This window comes from Puma concolor, chromosome F2, assembly GCF_028749965.1.
Source record: "Puma concolor isolate L17-30 chromosome F2, mPumCon1.1.hap2, whole genome shotgun sequence".
Lineage (NCBI taxonomy): Eukaryota > Metazoa > Chordata > Mammalia > Carnivora > Felidae > Puma > Puma concolor.
In genome coordinates this window covers 78,781,748-78,806,215 of record NC_141684.1, presented here as the reverse complement: position 1 = coordinate 78,806,215, position 24,468 = coordinate 78,781,748, and the positions used below count along the sequence as shown (strand labels likewise).

The window sequence follows — 24,468 nt, the reverse complement described above, 5'->3', positions numbered from 1 at the left end:
GGAACGAGACCGCCGTCTCCGGCAGCTGGCAGACGACACAAGAAAAGGTAAAAGCACCAAGGGGGGGAAGCAGAGGCTGCAGAAGGATCAGTGCGCATACTGCAAGGAGATAGGGCATTGGGCCCGAGATTGTCCAAAAAGAGCTGGCGGGAAGGGAAGCAAGACTGATCGAGTAAAAGTCCTAGAGCTGGATGAACTAAGTGATTAGGGGAGTCGGGGTTCGGACCCTCTCCCCGAACCCAGGGTAACTCTTAAAGTGGAGGGGACCCCTATTGACTTCCTTGTCGACACCGGAGCACAACATTCGGTCCTCTGCACCCCACAAGGAAAACTAGCCAGCAAGAAGTCCTGGGTACAAGGGGCAACTGGTATGAGCCAGTATTCATGGACTACCCGAAGAACAGTAGATTTGGGAACGGGCCGGGTATCCCACTCCTTTATGGTAATACCAGAATGCCCCTACCCGCTGTTAGGACGGGACTTACTGACCAAGATTGGAGCTCAGATAACTTTCAGACAAGGGGGGCCTCAGGTCACCGATGGCAAGGGCCACCCCATCCAGGTCCTGACCATGAAACTGGAGGATGAATACCTCCTCCACCAGGAGGCGCTCCCGAGAGAGAATAATATAGACAGATGGCTACAAGAATTCCCCTAGGGTTGGGCAGAGATGGGGGGGATGGGACTAGCCGCTCACAGGACCCCAGTCCTGGTAGAGCTCAAGCCAGGAGACAGTCCGGTAAGGATCAAACAATACCCCATGTCTCAGGAGGCCTGGAAGGGGATCCAGCCACACATCCGGAGACTACAAAGCCTAGGGGTACTAGTTCCTTGCCAGTCTGCCTGGAACACCCCCTTACTGCCGGTCAAAAAGCCTCACACAAATGACTACCAACCGGTACAAGACCTCCGGGAAGTAAATAAGAGGGTCGTGGACATACACCCAACTGTTCCCAACTCATATACTCTCTTGAGCTCCTTGGCGCCCTCCAGGGTCTGGTATACCGTACTAGATTTCAAGGACGCCTTCTTCAGTCTGCCGCTGGCACCCCAGAGCCAACCCTTGTTCGCCTTCGAGTGGCATGATCCGGAGGAGGGCTACAGTGGGCAACTCACCTGGACACAGCTACCTCAGGGATTCAAAAATTCACCCACCATCTTCGACGAGGCACTACACGAGGACCTGGTATTTACAGACACCTTCTCTGGCTGGGTGGAGGCATACCCAACCAAGCATGAAACGGCTCAGACGGTGGCTAAGAAGCTACTAGAAGACATCTTACCCAGGTATGGTTTTCCTGCCATGGTAGGATCAGACAATGGACTAGCTTTTATCTCGCAGGTAACACAGGCAGTAGCCGAGGCGGTGGGGGCAAACTGGAAATTACATTGTGCTTATAGGCCCCAGAGCTCAGGACAGGTAGAAAGAATGAATAGAACCCTAAAAGAGACCCTTACCAAATTAACCATGGAGACTGGCGGCGACTGGGTGACTCTCCTACCGTACGCCCTTTACCGGGTTGGAAACACTCCTTACACTCTGGGTTTTACTCCCTACGAGATCATGTTTGGCAGGCCACCCCCTGTTATTCCCAGCCTTCGAGCTGAACTTATTGCGGAGTTTAAAGATCAAGAACTTTTTCTTTCCTTGAGCGGGCTCCAGAGGGCGCACGAGGACATTTGGCTGCGCCTCCGTGCCATCTACAAGGCTGGCCCGATCGCGACACCTCATCAGTACAGGCCGGGAGACTGGGTCTACGTCAAGAGGCACCACCGAGAGACTCTCGAGCCGCGCTGGAAGGGACCCTACATCGTGGTGTTGACAACCCCCACCGCTCTCAAGGTAGACGGCATCGCGACCTGGGTCCATCACACCCACGCTCAGCCAGCGGACCCCTCCTCGATCCGGAATGATGTTGTCACGCGATGGGCCATCAGTCGGGACCAACACAACCCGCTCAAGCTCAAGCTACAGCGCATTTGACCTACCTAATATTGGTAACTCTGTTAACTCTGCTTGTCATTGCTCATGCTGCCGGGAGTCCTCACGCCCCCCAAAACATCACCTGGCAGATCATAGACACCAGCTCGGGGACAATACTTAATCAGACGTCCCAGAGCCACCCCAGGGACACTTGGTTCCCAGAACTTTGCGTAAACCTCCAAACTCTGTTCCCCTTGTCACCATAAATGCAGCCGGTCCCATGATTGGGTCCCTAAGCTACATGACAAGGGGGGAATGAAAGGGCGGGCCTACGCCAGCCAACTCCATCTTGTTCTGTGTCCTTCACCTTGACCACACCTCCTCCCCTTGAGTAACCCCCCTCACCTGCCTAACAGGACTCGGACCCTTCCCCAGGACCCTTCCCCAGCCAATCGGCTGAGGCCATAGCCATTACCTCACCAACTGCCCCCAGGCCCCAATAAAACCTTTGTCCTTTTGAAACTCGCTCTCTTTCCCTGGTATCTCACCGCTGCGTCGGTGCAGGTAGGGGATTGAGCTCGAGCTAGCTCGAATAAAGGCTCTTTGCTTTTGCATCGGACTCAGCTCCCTAGTGGTCTTTGGGGATCACGAATTCTGGGCATAACAGGCCTACTCTTTTTTTTTTTTTTTCAGCCTAATATGTCTTACCATTAAGTTCTTACCTGTCATTATTCAATAGCCTCTTCTTCACTTTTACAAAAATAGCACTCCAACTATCGGGGTGCCTGCCTGGGGGGCTCAGTCGGTTAAGTGTACAACTTTGGTCCAGGTCACAATCTCACGGTTCGTGAGTTCGAGCCCCCGCATCAGACTCTCTGCTGTCAGCACAGAGCCTGCTTCGGATCCTCGCCTCCCTTTCTCTGCCCCTCCCCCCACTCTCAAAAATAAATAAGCATTTTACAAAAGAGCACTCCAGCTCTTAGAAAGTTAAGAGCAAAAGCTACTTCATTTTTTCTGAATGTTGTAAATACCATAATTACTACATTAAGTGCAATGAACTAAAAAGGTGGTATTTTTCCTGTTCTTTACTCCATAGCATTATTGCAAAATTCCATTCCACCTCCTCTGTTTTTTAAACATAATTACTTGTCTTTGCCCAGAAGCCAAAATAAATAACACTGAAATTGAAAATGTAGCTTCAGAATATTCCTGAAGCCAAAGGGCATTTTTGAGCTTGTTTTTCTGATGGATAAAGGAGAACGTATGTTTACACACACAGACAGGATACACTCCGATATGGGAGAGACCAAACGTGGTGCACCATACAAGCATGGGCTAGTACAGACATGCCTGTGTCCCTGACGCCCACACGACAGAGGACGAGCAGTGAGAGGCAATGCCTGTGCTGGCTATGCCCTGGCAAACCACTCATGCTGTGTCTACTTTAGAAGGATGGGGGTTTTCTATCATTTTATTGTAGGGTTCTCATTTTTACACTGTTGCTTTTACATGAAGCTGTTTCAAAGTATCAGAATGCATACAGGCTGGCTCAGTCAGGGGAGTGTGCGACTCTCGATCTCAGGGTCATGAGTTCCAGCTCCATGGTACACGTAGAGATTACTTAAATTAAAAAAAAAAAAAAAAAAATCCAAACAGAGCATCCAGGCAGCCCACATATTCTCCTAACTCCATAACATATAGCTCTCCTCTTTTTATTTAGGACAGCAGTACCATATGTCCAGACTTCAGAAAGACAGGAATTTTCTCAGGAGACTAGTTAGCAGTTTAGAAAATACATATTTATCCATATGTACATATGTAGTAATCACATCCCAATAGTATAACTTCTGCGACAAATAGATTCAATTCAAAGAAAAGCAACACAGATCTTTTATATTTCAGTTTTAATAGAATTCATATTTCCAATTAGTGCAGTTAAAGACAATCTGAATGGGTGTATTTAAATATTATTTAAAAGAATTGTAAAAGTGGACTTCATACAGGATTATTCAAAGAAATATATTACTTAAATCATTTCTCACCAGTACTCTGAGACATAATTTACGTAATTAAATCTTTAATTCATACCTATATGGAATATTAACCATATAAGAAATAATATAATAAGCATAAAAGAATAGCATACTTTTTTAATATTCTATTTACGTTGTGTGATTTAAGCATTGTTTTAAAACATTTCAAATTACTCCATACACAAAGATAAACCAAGAAAGACTTCGTTGTACGGAAGGACACAACTAATCAATTATTTCTGTAAAATCTCAGATGAGATTTTCATCTTAATACAGCATAAAATTAGATGCTTCCCCTCTTCGTACAGTTAGCATGATTCCAGGCACTTTTTCCTTCAAGCTGCATTTGTATTCTTAAGCAATGCCTATCAGGGAGAAGAAGAAAAATGTCATTTATAATCTGGTTTTTAATGTACTTAAAAATATGTATAGTTTTAATATAGTCATATTTTATTTTATTTTGCTTAAAGAATCTGTGGGCTCAATGCATAATCTAATCCTGAGAATATAGGCTAATGTGTGTGTGGAAGGGAAAAGGGTCAATCAGTACTTTTAGATACTTTCAATTATGACTTCCCCACTAAAGTGTTATGATATCTAAATAAACTGAAAAATGAACTTGGCATCACCTAAACAACTTATAAATATTCCTAAAACGTAGTAATCTGTAATTCTGTGTTTCTAATACCTTGTTAAATAAATAATGAGAAACACATACTCCTATAGAGGAAATCACTAAACCTCTAAACTCTACAGTTTCCAAGGGGGGTATTTATCAGCTCTGTCTTCCACGAATCTAGTCTCAGGGGAAGTTAGCCGGTAGGCAATATTTTGTATTACAGCACAGTACTTGTTTTTTGAGAACTTTTGCAGTTAATATGTTGTTTTGGACTTTATGTTTATTTACTCATTCACATAAAATATGTTAAAACCAAGAAAGATAAATGTGGCTTGATTTAGGTAATTTCAACAGCCTAATGAATCTTCTTTATTTGTACATGTTTTACATTATTCACAAGGTTTGAGATAGATTGAGAGTAATTAATTCAAGTTCCTTGCCATTGAATGCTAAAATGATCTAGCTCATTTTCTTAATCTAAAAAAGAGAATTTTTAAAATTTAGCAACTAAAAATATGCAGAATTAAGAGTGCCCATTATTATTAATTTACCATCACTATTTATTTATTTATTTATTTATTTATTTATTTAAATGTTTATTTATTTTTCAGAGAGAGACAGAGTGTGAGAGGGGGAGGGGGAGGGAGAGAGGGAAACACAGAATCCAAAGCAGGCTCAAGACTACCAGCTGTCAGCACAGAGCCCCATGCAGGGCTCGAACTCAAGAACTGAAAAAAAAAAAAAAAAAAAAAAACAAGAACTGCGAGATAATGATCTGAGTCAAAGTCGGAGGCTCAACAGACTGAGCCACCCAGGAGCCCCTATAATTGCTTTTTAAAGAAGAATAAAAATAGCAATGCAAGTCAGGATTGTCTTAGTAACTGGCACAACAAACCTGTGAGATGAGTTACTTGGGGTAGATTAAGTCACATAGGCCAGATGGAGATATATGTAGATACTTCTAGACTACAGGTATCCCATGACTTCCATTTCTACCCTCACAAGCTATGAAACTAGTTTCTTTAAAGGGACTTGTCCGTGGTACTGAAATACTGACCCCCGCCCCCACCTCCCCCAAACAGGTTGGCTTTGATCTGCACTGGGAAAGAATTACTGAGTAGAAAGATCTCTGCAAAAAATGAATGTCTTTCAGTCTCTTGTATAGAGTCTACTTTTGTAAATATTATAATTTTCATCAGATTTATTTAGGTTATCCAAATACTTTATTACCCTAGGGCTCTTAGGGTAATTTAGCCAGAATGAAAATTCTGACTTACCATTTCAGTCTGGCAAAGTATATACTAGAGCAGATGATGATTACATGGTTATGTTTTTGATCCCTTGCTTTTTCTTTTATTCTTCCAATACTTTCTCTCTTCTCCTTACCTATCTTGCATAAACCAAAAGTTTAGGACCCAGCACAACTTTTATTATATCTTTTGACCAGCTGAAAAGAAAATAGAGCTTTAAATAGTTTTGTTCATCTAATGTCTACCTGCATAAGGCTTCTGCACAAAAATAATATAACCCCAAAGGTCGAAATATTTTTAAAAAATCAGTCAGTAAGCGTCCAACTTCAGCTTGTCATGATCTCACCGTTGATGAGTTCGAGCCCCGCATCAGGCTCTGTGCTGACAGCTCGGAGCCTGGAGCCTGCTTCAGATTCTGGGTCTCCCTCTCTCTCCCTCTCTCTCTGCTCCTCCCCCACTCACACTCTGTCTCTCTCTCCAAAATAAATAAACATTAAAAAAAAAATTAAAAAATCACTCAGGACTGGTAAGGCTGCCAAAAAGCTGTTTACCTTACTTAATTTAATCACTGTTGAGGGCATTTGTAATGAACTCAATAAAGCAGTCTGTGCATTTAGACCAAGCTTTAACACTAAGTAAAAAATCCACAGGTTAAGTTCATTATGTGTTGCTAACATCAGCTATCTGGCTTTTTCAATTGTTCAACATTTCTTAAGAAAGTTAGCCTGTCAAACAGAATAAGAAAAATAAATAAATACATACTCCTAGGGCAGGTCTTGTCTGTGAGCACAGGGGACTCACTGCCAGCCTTGTAAGCAATCTAGCACATCTCTTGTAATCTAGGAAAACATTTAAAGGTTAATTACATATATGGTTACTACAAGTGTCGGGAAAACCATGTTATTATTGTCACTGATTAGTAACGAGAGCTACAATTTAATAAGCACCCAACACAACAAATGTTTAACCGGGGTCTTTTCATGAATTCTCCTCCTAACACAATCAGGGAGATGTTACTGTTGTTCACTTAAGAGTCAAACAGGAAAACCCAGCGTCCAAATGTCAAGAATCTATCTCATACCCAGCGAGCAGCCTGAGTCCAAAGAGCAAGATGCCCCACTGTGCCGTGGGATCACTCAGTCTGCTTTGATTCCGGTGTGATTCATTTCCCCAAGTCATTGAACACAAGCAGTTTTGAAAAAAATTATAACAACTCGGACTCAACAACCTGAGTAAAATTGAATATTCCTCGAGATGGCCAATCTAGTGAAGAAGAAGCAAAGTGCTTAAAATCCATTTACCTAAAAAGGGAAGTTTAGGTTCAGAAAGGAATTTAAAAACAGCTGAATTAGCTCACGTGATCATGATTTAGGCAGTTTCAATGACAGCATTTAAAATACTACGTTTGAAATGACTATTAACTTCAGTAACTTAAGTGTCCAAAAGAATTCCTTAGAGCAACCCTTAAAACACTATGCTACCATTGTTGAGAACAACGGATCACTCGTTGTATAAATGATACAATATGAAACTGTTTAAAACAACTTAAGAGGAAATTCTGACTTCCCTTTCACCATCATCCTATTTTTGTGTTTCATTTATATGACAAAGCACTTTATGCCAAGGAATTTGAAAAACGATAAAAGGTTGAAATCTCCGACAAACATTTCATCCAGTAAGGAAATCTGGCTATTTTCAGATTTGGATCTAGTCCCAATTATGAAGTTCCGTTCCTTACACCGTCAACGACACACACAAACGTTACTTAAGTACTGTCAGTGTTATAAATAGCATCTCATACAATGTTTAGTCTATTTCCAGCCACAGAGAGTGGAAGTTTAAAATTACATGCATTTATTGCTGGAAACAGACTTTTTCTAAAAGAAAAAAAAAACAACACACAACTATCCAAACTACTTACAAGCTGGCGTTGAACAATCCCTGGTATTGTGATACAGTCGATGGAAATGTATGCTACATTCATCTGGAAACGTGATTGGCCCTATGGGAAAAGAAAAGAACATTTATGATAAACATAGGCATGTTTTCCAAACAGATTTGCTAGCCTTTATGGGTGGAGATATTACAACCGTAGCTTAACATCCTTCCATGCCCTTAAAAGAACTTGTCTGGAAGCACTTCTGCCTCTGTGGGAGGCAGTACACTGTAATCTGTGAAAAATCATCTAAATTCACTATCAATTCTCAACATTCCACATAATGGAACCTTCAGTTTCTAAAGAACTCTTCAGAATAACTAAGAGAGAAAAGCTCTAGACAGAAAAAAAAAAATCTCTAGAAAGCAAATCAAGAGGATGTGAAAAATAAAAAATAAATATCTTTGGTCCCCTCTTTCTGTTCTTCAGTTTTTTAATTTTTTTAAATATTTATTTATTTTTGAGAGAGGGAGACAGACTGCGAGCAGGGGAGGGGCAGAGAGACAGGGAGACACAGAATCTAAAGCAGGCTCCAGGCCTGAGCTGTGAGCACAGAGCCAGACGCGGGGCTCAAACTCACGGACCGGGAGATCATGACCCGAGCCGAAGTCGGATGCCTAACTGACTGAGTGCCACTCAGGCACCCCTCTTCAATTTTTTATTTAATAGGAATTAATGTTTATATGCAGAGAGCCTTATTCCATTTTCTAATTATAGTAATTTGTGTCTTATTAGTGTCAAGGACTATTGTAAAGTGAATAGGGCCTTGAGACTTCCTTTTTATTGCCACAAATCCCAGACAGTCCCCACCAAAATTCACCTCTATATCTGGAGTCTGGCTTTCTGGGAGTGGTAGAAGGGCCCACAGTGGCATGAACAGAGTACCTAGACACAATACTGGGAAATTCCTTACACTTGCTGGGGCTCAGGGGGGTCTTGGCTTGATACGCAAAACCATTGTTCTGAAGTTGATTAACGAACATGGCCGCTGGCTTCGGTTAAGTGGGGAAAACTGTATCTTCCCCAGCTAATAGGCCTGAGATGTAAACTAAGGAAAGGTAGCTGGGACGATTAGGAATGGCCAGGCAAGAGGAATGGTCAGGATGGGGGTGCTTGGTTCAAAACAATTTAGTCATTTGCTAGCACTGGAGGCACAGGATGCTTTCCAAGGGTCTCACAAAGTTGATATGAAGAACAAAACAATGTCACAGAAGAGTATTCCATGCTTAAGGTATGGTGTACGAAAGCCCGCCTTTCCCCTAGACAAAAAAACCTCTATTGCCCCCATCAGCTGGAGAGCTTGGTCTAAACTCCTTACATTCTCTTTAGGACTCTTCACAGTATGACTCTAGCCTACATTTTCAGCCATAGTTTTACCCAGTGGCCACACACACCTTTACCTAACCATACCCCACAGTGCACCCACACCGTCTACCTGTCCTGCCCCCAAACTACCATGTTCTCAAAGAATTCCTTGTGACCAGAATGCTTCTCTCATCCAGGAAAGTACCAGTCATTCCTTAGAGCCCAACATAAGTACAGTGTCGACAACAAGCCTATCCTGCTGGTTCTTGGCAAAATTACTCACTTTCTGTGTATCCCTAAAACTGTATTTACACTTCTATTACTTACCAAGGTCGGGATTATATCACCATTAATTCAAGTTAATGGCATCTGTCCACTTCCCTAACTGGACTGCTGAGATTCTTACAGACATTTCCCTTCAAATGCCAAGTGCCTAACACAGTAATTTGCACACAATCCTTTTATTTAATTGAGTCACTGGTAAATTTCGTGCTTACCTGTGAAATGCTTTATTAATTTGTCTTTTAAGTTTGAATCTTTTAGGAACATTTCTGCAAAGAAAAAAAAAGTTTTAGGATCTGTGGGAGGCATTTCCATCATGAAAAACATCCTTACAAATAGGCTATAACGACAGGCACCTGACTCATGAACTCACAGTGGGTCATGCAGCCGATTCCAAATCTGTATCTCTAGCCCTGAAGGTTCCCTGGGGGCTCGAGACCTCCCCCGGGGCTACCCGCTTGCCCCTACCACTCTATCCAGGAAACTTACAGGCCTCTCAAAAGTACACAGCCAGACCTGAACGTCTGATTTCCCTGCTGTCCCAGACTCGCATCTCCCCCACACTCCCTGGTCTCCTACCTGGCATCACTCTTTACTCTTGGCTCGGGCCAGATATCAAGAAGACATGCTTGACTTTCCTCTTTCCCTCTCTGCTATATACGATCCATTACTTGATTTCATACATTCCACCTCCAAAAATGATCTGAGACCCATACACCTGTGTTTCCTCTCATTACCACGAGACTGGTCCAAGCCGTCATGCTTTCATGACTGTACCCGGCCAACAGCCTCCTGATGGGTCTTCTCCGTCCCCAACCCACTCTCCCCATCACAGCGGGAACAAATGAACGGAAATGGGCTCCAGGCCAGGATGTTCTCCCACTTAAAGGGCTTTGCACTTCAGTTTTTTTTTTTTTTTTTTACTTTTATTTTAGTTATTTATTTTGAGAGAGAGAGAAAGCGCAAGCACGGCAGGGGCAGAGAGAGAGTCAGAATCCCAAGCAGGCTCTGTGCTGCCAGTGCAGAGCCGGATGCAGGGCTGGAGCACACGAATCACGACCTGAGCCCAAGTCAGACGCTTAACCGACTGAGCCACCCAGGCGCCCCAAGGGCTTGGCACTTTAAATAAGTGAATATAAAAACTCAAAGTGCATCCCACCCTTCACCTTGTATTCCCTATAAATACACCGCCCAGACAATGCTATTTATAAAAACAGTTGGGGAAGTATGCGCCACTCTTCTAGAGGAAAAGAAAACACGTTAAAAAATCTTGAACCTGATGTTTGTTGGCAGTGGCAGATTTAAACCTTCAATGTCCTTATAACTGAGTCCTGTGCGCGTCGAACATCAAATGAGTCTAATGGGGGCGCGAATGCTTGTCACCTCCCTATAAGTGAGTCGGAATGACCACACTGATTTGTGTGGCCTTGTTGAGACAGGCACTGTAAAACGAAGACTCGGGAATGCTAACGCCCTTTACATCCTACAGTTAATGAGGGCTGTGAGAGCCCCTCCTTGCCTGGGCGGCTCCCTGCTCCCCGCAGCCCTGTGTCAGCCCAGAACAGCATTGTCAGGGCGGTAGGCCTGCGGCTGGAGTGGAGCTCCCCTCCCCCTGACAACAAACATCTACACTTTATGACCCATCCAAACTAATCCAGAAAAACAAAGCAACCGTGACAATGTAAATATCTCTTTATATAAATATCTCGGTGTTCTCATCCGTTAGAGTCCAGCTTGAACATGGGTCCTTCCTCCATATCTCTCTGCAACCTCTCAGCCAATTGCTGAGCCAGTTGGCTCCTGTGGTGTCAATACTCCAGGTTTTATCTGGCAAAGCAGCTCCCCTGGCCCTTTCTGAAAGCTGGGCCGGCCGAGTGCAGAAGGAGCACTTTGGCGAAAGCGTGTTCGAAGATCAGAGTAAGTCTAGTTCCAAACGTATTTTCCACTATAATTTTAGTATTTAGACCTGGCACGACGGTGACACTCGGGTTTGGAAGGTATACGTTTTAATTTTTTTTTAAGTTTACTTATTTTTGAGAGAGAGAGAGACAGAGTGCCAGTGGGGGAGGGGCAGAGAGGGGGAGACACAGAATCCGAAGCAGGCTGCAGGCTCCGAGCTGTCGGCACGGGGCCGGAACCCACGGACCACGAGATCATGACCTGAGCCGAAGTCGGACGCTCAACCGACTGAGCCACCCAGGCGCCCCGGAAAGGTACACATTTTAAATAAATTACCCCCTCTTGTACACCCCCACTGCACACTTTCTAACTTCTATAAAGGAAATTGTCACATTCCGATTAGCATAATAGTGAACTGTGGACATGTCTGGCTCCAAGCAATATTGTGGGCTCTTATGTTTGTAAGTTTATTTATTTATTTTGAGAGAAAGACGGAGAGGGCAAGCAGGGGAGGGGCAGAGAGAGAGAGAGAGAGAGAGAGAGAGAGAGAGAATCCCAAGCAGGCTCTGCACTGTCAGCGTGGAGCCAGATGCAGGGCTCAAACCCACAAACTGTGAGATCATGACCTGAGCAGAAACCAAGAGTCAGACCCTTAAGTGACTGAACCACCCAGGCACCCCTATTTTGTACCTATGTCTAATGATATAATATATAATTATGAAAAACAATTATGAGAAGTTTAACCAATACAAATGCCTATGTCAAAAATCAATGCATTACTGGATTATGTGAAACACTGAATAAAAACTTGTGGTTGGTATATTTATTTGCAGCCCCCTACGGGCAGCACACATCAGTCTCACTAGGCCCACCTTCAAGACAGTAAGTGATGTCTGTTGCCTAAACTGACCCTGTTATCAGCGCCAGTAAAGAAAAGGCCCAAAGCAAGGAAGAGGGTGGAAAACCAGAGTCAGACACTGGACCGACCCAGCCACCCATGCGCCCTCATGGGCTTCTTAAGGAAAGGGACGATGTCTTGTTCATGTGTTATCACCTGCAGGATGTACAATAGTGCCTTGCGGACGGAACATCTAGGAAATGTTTAAGGAATTAAAAGCTGAGAGGATGACCCCTTGAGGAGGTTGTTACCTTTGAAATGAAAACAATCAATGCTTTGCTTGAGCTCAGACAGGTCGCCAAGAGAAACCATACTTTTAATACACTGGAATTGTCATTTCAAAGTACAAACATAACATAGGAACACATAGCAGGTTGACGTGAAGGAAACAGAGAAGTGATCATTAAGTTGACACCCCAAGCGATAAGCAAGAGATGTCTAGGTAAGAAGAGACGGGACGAACGCCCCAGAACAACAACAAAGAAAGGAGATCTCCAGTAAGATGAAGACTGACGGGTGTCTCCTGGCCGACGAGCGGAGCCCAGGGGCGCGATGGGCAGGAACAGAGAACGGAGGGCCAGCCGGCACCCGGGCAAAGGTGGTGAAGAAGGGGAAATCATGCCTTTCCAGTTCCTGTATTTCTGAGGCTTTAACATCTGAAGCCTTGATGGCCCCGGAGAGATGGCCCCTCTCGGAGCTGGCCAGCGATTCCGGAGAAAGGAAAGCCCGAGCGCACCTTTCATCTGCAAACCAACCAATCCACAGCCCAGGCCCCTACGACTGGCCTCATCCAGTCCTCACAGTCAAGGCCAATATTCCCCCACCCTCATTCCCCAGGGCCAGGAACCAAACAGGTACATACCGCCCTACACTCCGGAGCCCGCCGAAATCATTCCAACTGGCCGGTCCTAAACCAGCTCACCTTGCCCCTCCTGAAGAAACCACTCTGCTCCCGACCAAACCTGGCGCCTCCCCCTCTGCCCCTAGGGGCACGCCGTGACCCGGTTTCTAGGGAACTGTGAGCAAAACTTCTTCCTTCACGACAGTCATTTCCAGGTCTTGCCACGCCCGACTGAAAACAAATCCCGCGTACATCTCAAAACACGAGCGGTGGTGGATACAGGCATACCTTGAAAATATTCCAGGTTCGGTTTCAGACCACCACAGTAAAGCAAGCCAAGTTCATCTCTGCTTTCCCAGTGCCTACGAAGGTTATGTTTATATTATACTGTAGTCTGTTAGGCGTGCGATAGCATTACGTCTTTTTTTTTTTTTTTAAAGTACATCTTGGGGCGCCTGGGTGGCTCTGTCGGTTAAGCGTTCGACTTCAGCTCAGGTCATGATCTCACAGTTCGTGAGTTCGAGCCCCGCGTCGGGCTCTGTGCTGACAGCTCAGAGCCTGGAGCCTGCTTCCGATTCTGTGTCTCACTTTCTCTCTCTGCCCCTCCCCCGCTCATGCTCTATCAAAAAATGAATAAATGTTAAAAAAATTTTTTTTTCTTAAAGTACATATCTTAATTAAAACATACTTGGGGCGCCTGGGTGGCTCAGTCGGTTAAGCATCCGACTTCAGCTCAGGTCACGATCTCACGGTCTGTGGGTTCGAGCCCCGCGTCGGGCTCTGGGCTGATGGCTCAGAGCCTGGAGCCTGCTTCTGATTCTGTGTCTCCCTCTCTCTCTGCCCCTCCCCCGTTCATGCTCTGTCTCTCTCTGTCTCAAAAATAAATAAACATTAAAAAAAAAAAATTAAAAAAAAAAAACATACTTTATTGCTGAAAAGTGCTATCACCTGCGGCTTCAGCAAGTCATAATCATTTTGCTGCTGGGGGGAGGGGTCTTGCATCACATGATGGCTGCTGACTCATCAGGCTGGTGGCTGCTGAAGGCCGAGGTGGCTGGAGCCATTTCTTAAAATAAGATAGGACAACAGTGAAATTTGCCGGATCACCTCATTCTCCCTTTCATGAACGATGCATGTGATGCCGTTTGATAGCATTTTGTTCACGGCAAAACTCCTTTGAAAACTGGATTCAATTTTCTCAAATCCTGCCACTGCTCTATCAACAAAGTGTATGGAACATTCTGAATCCGTGACTGTCAGTTCAACAGAATTCACAGCATCTTCACCAGGAGGAGTAGGTTCCATCCTAAGAAACTACTTTTCTTGGCTCATCCGTGCGAAGCAGCTCCTGATCCGTAAAAGTCTGATCGTGACATGGCAGCAATCCCGTCACGTGTTCAGGCTCCACTTCCGGCTCTACTTCTCGTGCTGTTTCCATCGCACCTGCACTTGCTTCCTCCCTGAAGTCCGGAACCCCGTAATGTCATCCATGAGGGTTGGAAGCAACTGCTCCCAAAACGCTTGTCCCTATTGATATTCTGACCTGTTCCCGTGCGTCACGAATGTTCTTAATGGCATCTAGAACGGTGAGTCCTTTCCAGAAAGGTTTCCGATATGCTCACCCAGATCCATCACAGCAGTCACTGTTTGGCAGCTATGGTCTTGTGAAATGTACTGCTTAAATGATAAGCCTTGAAAGTCCAAATTACTCCTTGACCCATGGGCTGCGGAACGGATGTTGTGTTAGCAGACCTGCTAACGACATTAATGTCATTCTACGTCTCCATCAGAGCTCTTGGGTGACCAGGTGCATTGTCAATGAGCGGTAATATTTTGAAAGGAAATCTTTTTTCGAGCGCTGGCTTCCATTTAGAGTCACCAGCTGCATTAGCCCTAACCAGAGAGTTATCCTGTCCTTTGAAGCTCTGAAGGCAGACGTTGACTCCTCTCCAGCTATGAAAGTCCTAGATGGCATCTCCTTCCAATAGAAGGCTGTTTCATCTGTATTGAAGTTCCGTTGTTTAGTGTAGCGACTTACATTAATGATCTCAGCTACACCTCCTGGATAACTTGCCGAAGCTTCCACATCAGCCCCTGCTACTCAGCTTTGCACTTTTTTATTACGCCGACGGCTTCTCTCCTTGAGCCTCAGGAGCCAACCTCTGCTCGCCTCCAACTTTTCTTCTGCGGTCTCTCAGCGTCCGTGGAATCAAAGAGAGTTCGGGACCTTGTTCCGGTTTAGGCTTTGGCTTAAGGGAATCTCGTGGCTGGTCTGATCTTCTCTCCAGGTCATTGAAACTTTCCCCATGTCAGCAATAAGGCTGTTTTGCTCTTGCATCATGTGTGCGTTCGCTGGAGTAACACTTGTCATTTCCTTCAAGAACTTCGCCTTGACAGTCGCAACTTGGCTAACTGTTTGGTGCCACAGGCCTAGCTTTGGGTCTGTCTTGCCTTCCTCACCAAGCTGAAGAGTTTCCAGCTTTTGATTGACAGACATGTGTCACTCCTTTCACTTGAACACTAAGAGGCCACGGCAGGATTGTTAACTGGCCTAATTTCCGATACTGTAGTGTCTGGGGAATGGGGACACCCGAGGAGAGGGGCCAGCAGTGGTCTCATAAGCGGCCCCTCCCCACTGCTCTGGCCTCACGTCGCCTTGCCTTACTTCCGTTGTCACCACACCGTCTCCTGGCCTCCCCACCCCACCCCCCACCCGTGTCCCCCAGAGGCTGAGGTAGAGCTGGGCTGCGTGAAGCGGCCAAAACAATGTTTCCCCAGAGTGGGCTCCTTCAAAACCAGTTCTGTGAGCTGCAAATAAAGAATAAACGCTAGATTTTGAAAAGAGAGAGAAAGAGGGGGGGGGGGGGGGCAAGAGAGCAGGGGAGGGGCAGAGAAAGAGGGAGAGAATCCCTAGCGGACTCCGAGCTGTCAGCGGCTACCCTGACGAGGGGCTCGATCTTACAACCACAAGATCAGGACCTGAGCTCAAGTTATGAGCCAGAGGCACAACGGACTGAGCCAGCAGGCGCCCCCATCCTGGACTTCTGTACCTTGGGGAGTCTCGTGACCTCTATCTATGTTGACTAGTTTTGTTCCCTCTCCTTCCTTCATCCCCTCCCTGGGCGTCTAAGTAGCCAGAGATCTGAGTTTCCAGGGCTGATTTGGGAGCCTGGCCTCGGGAAGGTGCGAGTTAACGACAGCCACCTCGGCCGGCTCAAAACCGCGTACGCCTCAAGCATTCCCGGAGGCCAGCTAGAAGAGGGAAGCAAAGCGGGGCTCCCCGAGCCCGGTCAGGCTGCGTCTGCGTGTTCAGGCAGGGTTCTTGCTCAGTTCTCGAGGCCCGGTCAGACCCAGGAGGAGGGGCTTCCAGGGCGGGAACCGTGCGCCAGGCCCAGGTCGACGGAGGCCGACCGCGGGGTTTCGGCCGCTGCACCTGCCTCCGGAAAGGGCCTCCCTCGCCGGGTCACGCCGGTTCCTTCGTGAGACAGGGTTTTTTGCTACTTAAGTCTCGACGAGGCGAAGTCTAATAAACTCCTTACCTGCTTTCCTGAGAACCAGTCATGTGCAGAGACGGTCCGGTCCCTGCCCTGCTGAACTCGGGTGTCCCGCAGCGGGCAGCCCCCGAACACCCAGGGTCAGAGCGCACGTCCGGCCGCGACGGGGACCGCTTACCTGTGCTCCGGGTGGCCCTGGCCGCGGGGAGAAACGGCCACGGCTGGGGTTCCTGGTCCGTGGCACGGGCTCCTCGGCGACCCCGGGGCCTCGCCTGGGCCCCGGGCAGGGACAACGCCAACGCCAGCAGGAGCAGCAGGGGCAGCAGGGTGCCAGGCTTGGCGGGCCGCATGTCTGCGCGCTGGGACGTCCCGAGGGGTGGGTCGCGGGGGCCGACACCTGCGCGCCTCCGGGTCGCGAGACGGGGACGCGGGGCGGAGGCTGGGGGGTGGGGGGGGCGCAGGATGGTCCCAGGGGACGAGGGCGAGTCCCGGCGCAAGCGACTCCGCGGCACACGAGAGCCTCGGACACCGGGTCTCGGCTCACGGAACCCGCAACTTCCAGGTCGGGACGCGGACGCCCGGGGCTGCGGGGTGCGGAGCGCACGGGGCGCCAGAGGCCGGCGGTGCCTGGAGGCGCGACCCAGCCGGTGCAGGAGGCGCGACCTGCCGGGGGCGGCCCGGCCCGGGCGCTAAGAGTCCTCCGGGCGGCTGCGGGGGCGGGGCCGCCACCTGGGAGGGCGGCGCCGGGCCCGCCCACCGCCCACGTCCGGCGGCCCCGGCTCCCCGCGGGGGTTCCCCCAGGACTCCCCGCCGGAGTGCTCCCACGGAGGAGGTCATCGGGGTTTACCCGCGAGCGCAAGGCCGCAGCCGGCTCGATTTTTTTTTCTTTTTTTTTTTAAGATCGAGAACTCTCCCAATGTTTCGTCCGATGCCACCAATACAGAGAGGAGATGGAGTCCACCCGCTCTGATTAAAGTGGGCATCTCGGATCAAACTGTGCCGAGAAAATAGTCCCAAGGGCGAGCCAACAGTTTTTCTAGACCTGGAATTAACAACCCGTCCCGGGAGCTGGGGCAACATAGCAGGCTCTTCAAGAGCCCTGCAAATGGAACTTTACAGAGAAAGACGTTGTACAGGTGAATCGCTTTACTACTGTTAAGCCTCAGAACCCGGTATTCCCGAAGAAAGCAAAATGGCAGAGGAGAACGGCTTCCACCATGGGAGACACAGAAAAGCAACCTTGGGGAAAGTGCGCCGAAGGAGACTCAGATGGCCCTAGTTAGGTGCAATAAGTTCTTCCTTACAGCTTTTCCAGGTGAAACGAGAAATCCCTGGACGCTCACGGACATTGAGAAGCATTTCAAAACTTTACTGTGCTAGGGAGTTAGCCACCACTATGGAAAGCAGGAAAGATACAAGGTGAAGAAATGCTCGTGGACGTGATGCAGAAATAACCGTGCGAAATGCACTCGAAATCAACTAGCAGGGGGAGGAAGAAACCAAACAAACCTGGAAGCTAGATTACTGCTCTCCGTATACTAACACTACAGGAAGTCACCAGTCTGATGAACTTTTCAGAGCCTGACGCTTGGAGCTCTACTTGTTGCTCAGTCCTTAGCCCTGTGACCTCGAGCAAACTGTTTCGCCTCCATTTTCTCCCTGACAAAGTGAAGAGACTGAACTTTCAGGGGTTCTCAGACTGCAAGTAGCATGTGGAACCAGCATCCGCTGTATGCCTGTGAAGACTGCAGTTCTGGTACCCCCAGGGCTCACGGTTCCACCTCCGAGGTGCCCAGTGAATCTGCCTTTTCAAGGACTCTGGGTAGCTTGGAAGTAATTGGTCCTCGAAACCCACTTTTATTCATGCATCGAAAATCATCTGAATGCAGACTCTAGGCCAGGCACAGTGGAAACACTGAAGCTACCTGCATGGGCAAAATACACAACCTCGTTGTCTTTGCGAAACATCTAGCCTCATGTTTCTGGTTCCCTAAAGTAATGGTTTCATCGTAGAGAATCAGGTTGTGTATAGCTAAATTAAATTATCATTTGTTTTTTCTTGAGTTTACTGTTTATCCTTGACTATTTCTTCTTACTGCCCCAATTTATGCTACTTGCCTACCTCTTGGTAATTAGTTCGGAAGCAGCTCTAAGTGTTCATGTAGATACTATCTCAGTAACATATGCTAACTTTAAAAAAAAAATTTAATGTTTTACTTATTTTTGAGAGAGCATGAGTGTGTGTGAGTGGGAGAGGGGCAGAGCAAGAGGGAGATACAGAATCCGAAGTAGACCCCAGGCTCTGAGCTGTCAGTGCAGAGCCCGACATGGGCCTTGAACCCACGAATCGTGAGATAATGACCTGAGCCAAAGTCGGATGCTTAATAGACTGAGCCACCCAGGCGCCCCGCTGACTTATTTTTTAATAGACTTTTTAAAGAGCAGTTTCAGATTCACAGCAACATTGAGAAGATACACACACATTCCAGATAATTCTTGTCCCCTGCCCTCCCACACACACATGGCCTCCTCCATTATCAACATCCCCAACCAGGGTGGTACATTGTTATAACTGATGAACCTACATTGATAGATCATTATCACTCAGAGTGCTGGTTTTGCATTACTGTTCCCTCCTGGTGCGATATGTTCTGTGGATGGGACAAATGTATTGTGACATGTTATCTACCACTATAGTATTATTATATGTAGTAGTTTCACTGCCCTAAACGTCCTCTTGGTCTGTCTCTCCATCCTTCCCTCTCCCGCGTCCAACCCTGGCAACCACTCCTCTTTATCCTGTCACCATATTTTTGCCTTTTCCAGAATATCATATAGTTGGAATCATACAGTATCTAGCATTTTCGATTCTATTCTTACCAAATTTCAATTATAGAATACGGTGTTACGATCCATATTCACTACGTTATACGTTAAATCCTCAGACTTCATCTTGTAGCTGAAAGTTTGTACCCTTTTTACCAACCTTTCCCTATTCCCCTCACCCCCAGTCCCTGGCAATCAATTTTCTACTGTTTCTACGAGGGGCTTTTTTTTAAATCCACACATACGTGATACTGTGCGGTATTTGTCTTTCTCTGGCTTAATTTCATTTGGCATCGTGCCATCCATGAGCGTGACCATCCACGTCATCACTAACAGCAGAACTCCTCTCTTTGTCATAGATGCATAATAGTCCATTGTGTGTATCTTCTTTATCTGTTCACCTGTTGATGGATGCTTCAGATGTTTCCATACCTTGGCTTTTGGGAATAATGCCACAATGAACATGGGACGTGCAGAGACCTCTTCCCTATCCTGTTTTCATTTCCTTTGGATACACACCCAGAAGTGAGATTGCTGGATCACGGGGTAGTTCTGTTTTCCACAGCGGCTGCACCAAGTCACATGCCCACCAACAGTGCACAAAGGCTCCCTTTTCTCCACATCCTCACCAACGCTTGTTACCTCTTGGTTTTTTTTTTTGATCAGAGCCATACTGACAGGTATGAAGTGATATCTCATTGTGGTTTTGATTTGCATTTGCCTGAAGATTGGTAACTGACATTGAGCATCTTTTCAGTTGGCCATTTGTATATCTTCTTGGGAAAAAAATAATCTATTCAGTTCCTCTGCTCATTTTTTAAACGTGTTTTGTTGTGTTTTATTTTGTTACTGAATTGGGTACATTCTTTTTTTTTTTTTTTTAATTTTTTTTTTTTTCAACATTTATTTATTTTTGGGACAGAGAGAGACAGAGCATGAACGGGGGAGGGGCAGAGAGAGAGGGAGACACAGAATTGGAAACAGGCTCCAGGCTCTGAGCCATCAGCCCAGAGCCCGACGCGGGGCTCGAACTCAACGGAGCGCGAGATGGTGACCTGGCTGAAGTCGGACGCTTAACCGACTGCGCCACCCAGGCGCCCCTGAATTGGGTACATTCTTTATATATTTTGGATACTAACCCCTTATCAGATGTGTGATTTGCCAATATTTTCTCCCATTCAGTAGGTTGCCTTTTCATTTTGTCGAGTTTCTTTTGCTGTGCAGAAGCTTTCTAGTTTGATGTAGTTCTGTTTATTTTTGCTTTTGTTGCCTTTCCTTTGATGTAAATCTAAAAACTCCCTGCCAGCATGGATGTCAAGGAGGCTTTTCCAATGTTGTCTTCTATGAGTTTTATGGTTTCAAGTCTTACGTTCAAGTCTTTAATCTATTTTGAGTGGATTTTTGTGTGTGGTGGGAGGTAGGCATCTGGTTTCATTCTTTTGCCAGTGGCTGTCCAGTTTTCCCAGCACCATTTGTTTGAGGAGACCGTCCTTTCCCTCCTGTAGATTCTTGGCTCCTTTGTCATAAATTGATTGACCATATATCGTTAGCGATTGTTTCTGGGCTCTCTATTCTGTTCGGTTGATCTATGTGTGTGTTTTTGTACCAATGCCACACTGTGTTGATTACTGTAGCTTTTGTAGTATAGTTTGAAGTCAGGGAGGCTGATGCCTCCAGCTTTGTTCCTCTTTCTCAAGTTTGCTTTGGCTGTTCAGGCTGTCAATCATTTTTATTTTATTTTTTTTTTAATTTTTAGAAAATGTTTTTATTTATTTTTTGAGAGAGAGAGAGACAGAGCACAAGCTGGGGAGGGGCAGAGAGAGAGGGAGACACAGAATCCGAAACAGGCTCCAGGCTCTGAGCTGTCAGCACAGAGCCCGACGTGGGGCTTGAACCTGCGAACAGCGAGATCATGACCTGGGCCAATGTCGATGCTCAACCAACTAAGCCACCCAGGTGCCTCATTTAGAAAAAAAAAAAAAAATGTTTATATATTTATTTTGAGAGGACAGAGAGAGAGAGAGAGAAAGAGAGAGAAACAATCCCAAGAAGGCTCTGCATTGTCAGTGCAGAGTCCAGTGTGGGGCTTGAACTCACAAACTGTGAGATCATGACCTGAGCAGAATTCCAGAGTCAGAAACTTAACTGACTGAGCCACCCAGGCGCCCCCGGGTGTCCTATTTTTAAAACATAGAAATTTAAAAGGCACAAAAATTGAAAAACCCATTGCTACGCTTCCCCCAAATTATTGATAATATTAACTTAATTTTTAAGAAATCACCATCTTTATGTGTATTTTGTATCTTCTTGGCTAACAAGGTTATTTTTCTTGATTAAGGTTAATAGAAGTTCTATTTCAGGTCAGCTGAAATTATCGATCCAGGATTAGCTGTTAGAAATTTAGAACCCAGGCTCCTAGGTGTTCTCTCTTTCTCTCAAAATAAGTAAACAAACATTTAAAAAATTTTAAAAAATATTACAACCTCAATTCAAAGTGTGAATTTGAGGAACAGGTAAAGACAGTAACACAGAAAACCAGGAGAACATCCAAAACAATTGAACCATGCCAACAGGGTTATGGAACCCGGCCTCTTTTTATAGTAATAAAACCTTCCAGGCCATTTCCCTCTAAAACTTGGTGTATTACATGTCACTCTTACTTTTTTTTTTTTAACCTCTTTCTTTTTAACTGTGATCTCTGGCACAACTTTTCTTTATTTATTTTACAGTTTTCATTTATTTTAAGAAAGAGAGAAAGAGAGCACAAGTAGGGGAGGGGCAGAGAAAGAGGGGAAAAGAGAATCCCAAGCAGGCTTTGCACTGTCAGTGTGAAGCCCGATGAGGGACTTGAACTCACCAACCGTGAGATCATGACGTGAGCTGAAGTTGGATACTTACCCAACCGAGCCACCCAAGCATCCCGTCTTACACAACGTTTAAATAATTTCTTTCATAGCTTTTTTTTCTGCCTATATTACTGGAACATTGGGCACATACATATCCCAGGCTGCAAGATTTTACATAATAGTTTGCTGTTTGATTTGACCTACACTTTGTTCCATACATACATGATTTGAATTGAGTAATATACAATGTGTTCTGTCAATATAAATGAAGAATCACATAATGCTTTTGCCTCCCTCTTTTGAGTAACATTAAAAATTCATAGAAATGTTCACAAAACTATATTTTTTGATGCTCAAACAACACAGGTTGGTCAGTCGGGACCCTGTAAGCCACTTCCTTTCTCTTTGACATTCCACAAATCAAGCATCCTTCCTTTTTTAGCAGCAACAAAGATATCCGAGCACATCTTGATTTCCCTGATTCCTTTCTATCAGGGAGAGACACTTGACTGACTACTGTCCAGGAAGTTTCAGCAGAGATGAAGATCAGATTCCTCCACATGACAAAACATGGCAGGTGGATGATATGTCAGCAGGGTATCAAAGATCGTGTATCAAAGGTCATGAGTTCATGTGGTTGTTTCCAATTTTAACTAAAGGACTAAAGTCCTTCTTTTGAATCGTTTTTTAAATATGTTTTTAATTTTCCCTTTCTTGGCTATCAGCTTTTCAGAGTTTTCATATGTATTTGTGATTCATAAAATTACATACAAAAGCAAAAAAAAGAATGAACAAAGAAAGACAGAAAGAGAAGACAGAAAACAGTAACGTCTCTTATAACTTAAATGAATAAATAACAGGCATATTTATGAACTAACACTTCCTTTAACAAACTTGTTTTATGAAAACATGCAATGTCTACAAACACGTTTCAGAAATGTTTTTAATTGACAAGCTTTGGAGTTACTGCGCTACATTATGGACACTTATAGAGTCTATAGTAAAACAATCAACAACAAAATCCTCATCTCTCTACAAATGTCAGGAAAATAAAACAAAGAATCTGCCACCTATGATAAATGTGACAGCCACTCTTATTTAAAATCATTGATTCAGACTGAGCAGACAGGTAACACAGGCTTTTTGTTTAGCACGCTGAGTGGTAAGTATTCTGTATTTCTTATCATCTTAGGAAAATATTTTACAGCTCAGCAGTTAAATAAAGAAAGATGCTCAGGTCTAATGAGATTGGAAAATTGCTTCCCTTCTGTGTAAGACTTCCTGTCCATATCTCACTTTTTTTTTTTTTTTAATTTTTTGTTTTCAACGTTTATTTATTTTTGGGACAGAGAGAGACAGAGCATGAACGGGGGAGGGGCAGAGAGAGAGGGAGACACAGAATCGGAAACAGGCTCCAGGCTCTGAGCCATCAGCCCAGAGCCCGATGCGGGGCTCGAACTCCCAGACCACGAGATCGTGACCTGGCTGAAGTCGGACACTTAACCGACTGTGCCACCCAGGCGCCCCCATATCTCACTTTTAATGGAGATCAGAAAGAAGAATTATAAAGTGTATTTGTACTACACATTTCTCCTTGGTGCCATAAGCTCCCTGATTCCACACTGATCTCTGCCAGAGGAGGTACCAAACCAAAGACTTTGTGGCATAGCTAGTGATAGTGATGTACAGGGTGGTCACTCTGAACACGTGGGGGGCTTTAACCGGGGATGGTACCGAGTAATATCAGAGTAAGAAATGTGATCAGAAAAAGCCTTATTCACAAGTGTTAGCGCACGTCTCTCTTCCATATTTAGTCTGAGCTACCTTTACATCACTTTTATGATTCTGAATCAGCTAAGTGGCATACTTAGATGAAGTGAGAGGAAGAAGAGGTCATTAATAAATATCTAACAAGTGCATCATAGTGCATTCTATCCATATTTTTGAGTTGAGATTCTCAGACGCAGAGATAAGGAAACTAATGGTAATATTCTTAGATGAGTGTTTGGATCATTACAAACTTTTATAATGTTTATGTCCTGTGCTGAGTGCACATAAACACTCCAAGCGATTGGGAATAATTCAAAAAGTAAAAGACTGGAATTTGAAAGTATTTAATGTAATTTGAGACGTAAAATGCCGTACGGGGCGAAATGAGTTATGAGGCACCCCTCTGATCTTGAAGGAGACACAAAATACTAGATGTTGGACTGTGCTTAAAATAATACAAATTAGTCATAATCCATGGTGCCAGCAACTTACTGAGGCCACAGTGACCAGCTCCTGCTAACTCAAGCAGAGCAGAGTATAGGCAA

General features: G+C 45.3%; 1 protein-coding gene across 1 annotated transcript; it reads right to left on the bottom strand.

The window, feature by feature from the left end:
• Positions 1 to 3,811: 3,811 nt before the first annotated feature.
• Positions 3,812 to 16,881, bottom strand: ALKAL1 (ALK and LTK ligand 1). Its single transcript, XM_086695649.1, has 5 exons — positions 16,660 to 16,881; positions 9,565 to 9,618; positions 7,748 to 7,828; positions 6,589 to 6,665; positions 3,812 to 4,322 (listed from the first exon to the last, which is right to left on the bottom strand). The coding sequence occupies exons 1-5, from the start codon at positions 16,829 to 16,831 to the stop codon at positions 4,293 to 4,295; spliced, it is 414 nt and encodes a 137-aa protein (XP_086551775.1). The 5' UTR covers positions 16,832 to 16,881; the 3' UTR covers positions 3,812 to 4,292.
• Between the last annotated feature and the right edge of the window lie 7,587 nt (positions 16,882 to 24,468).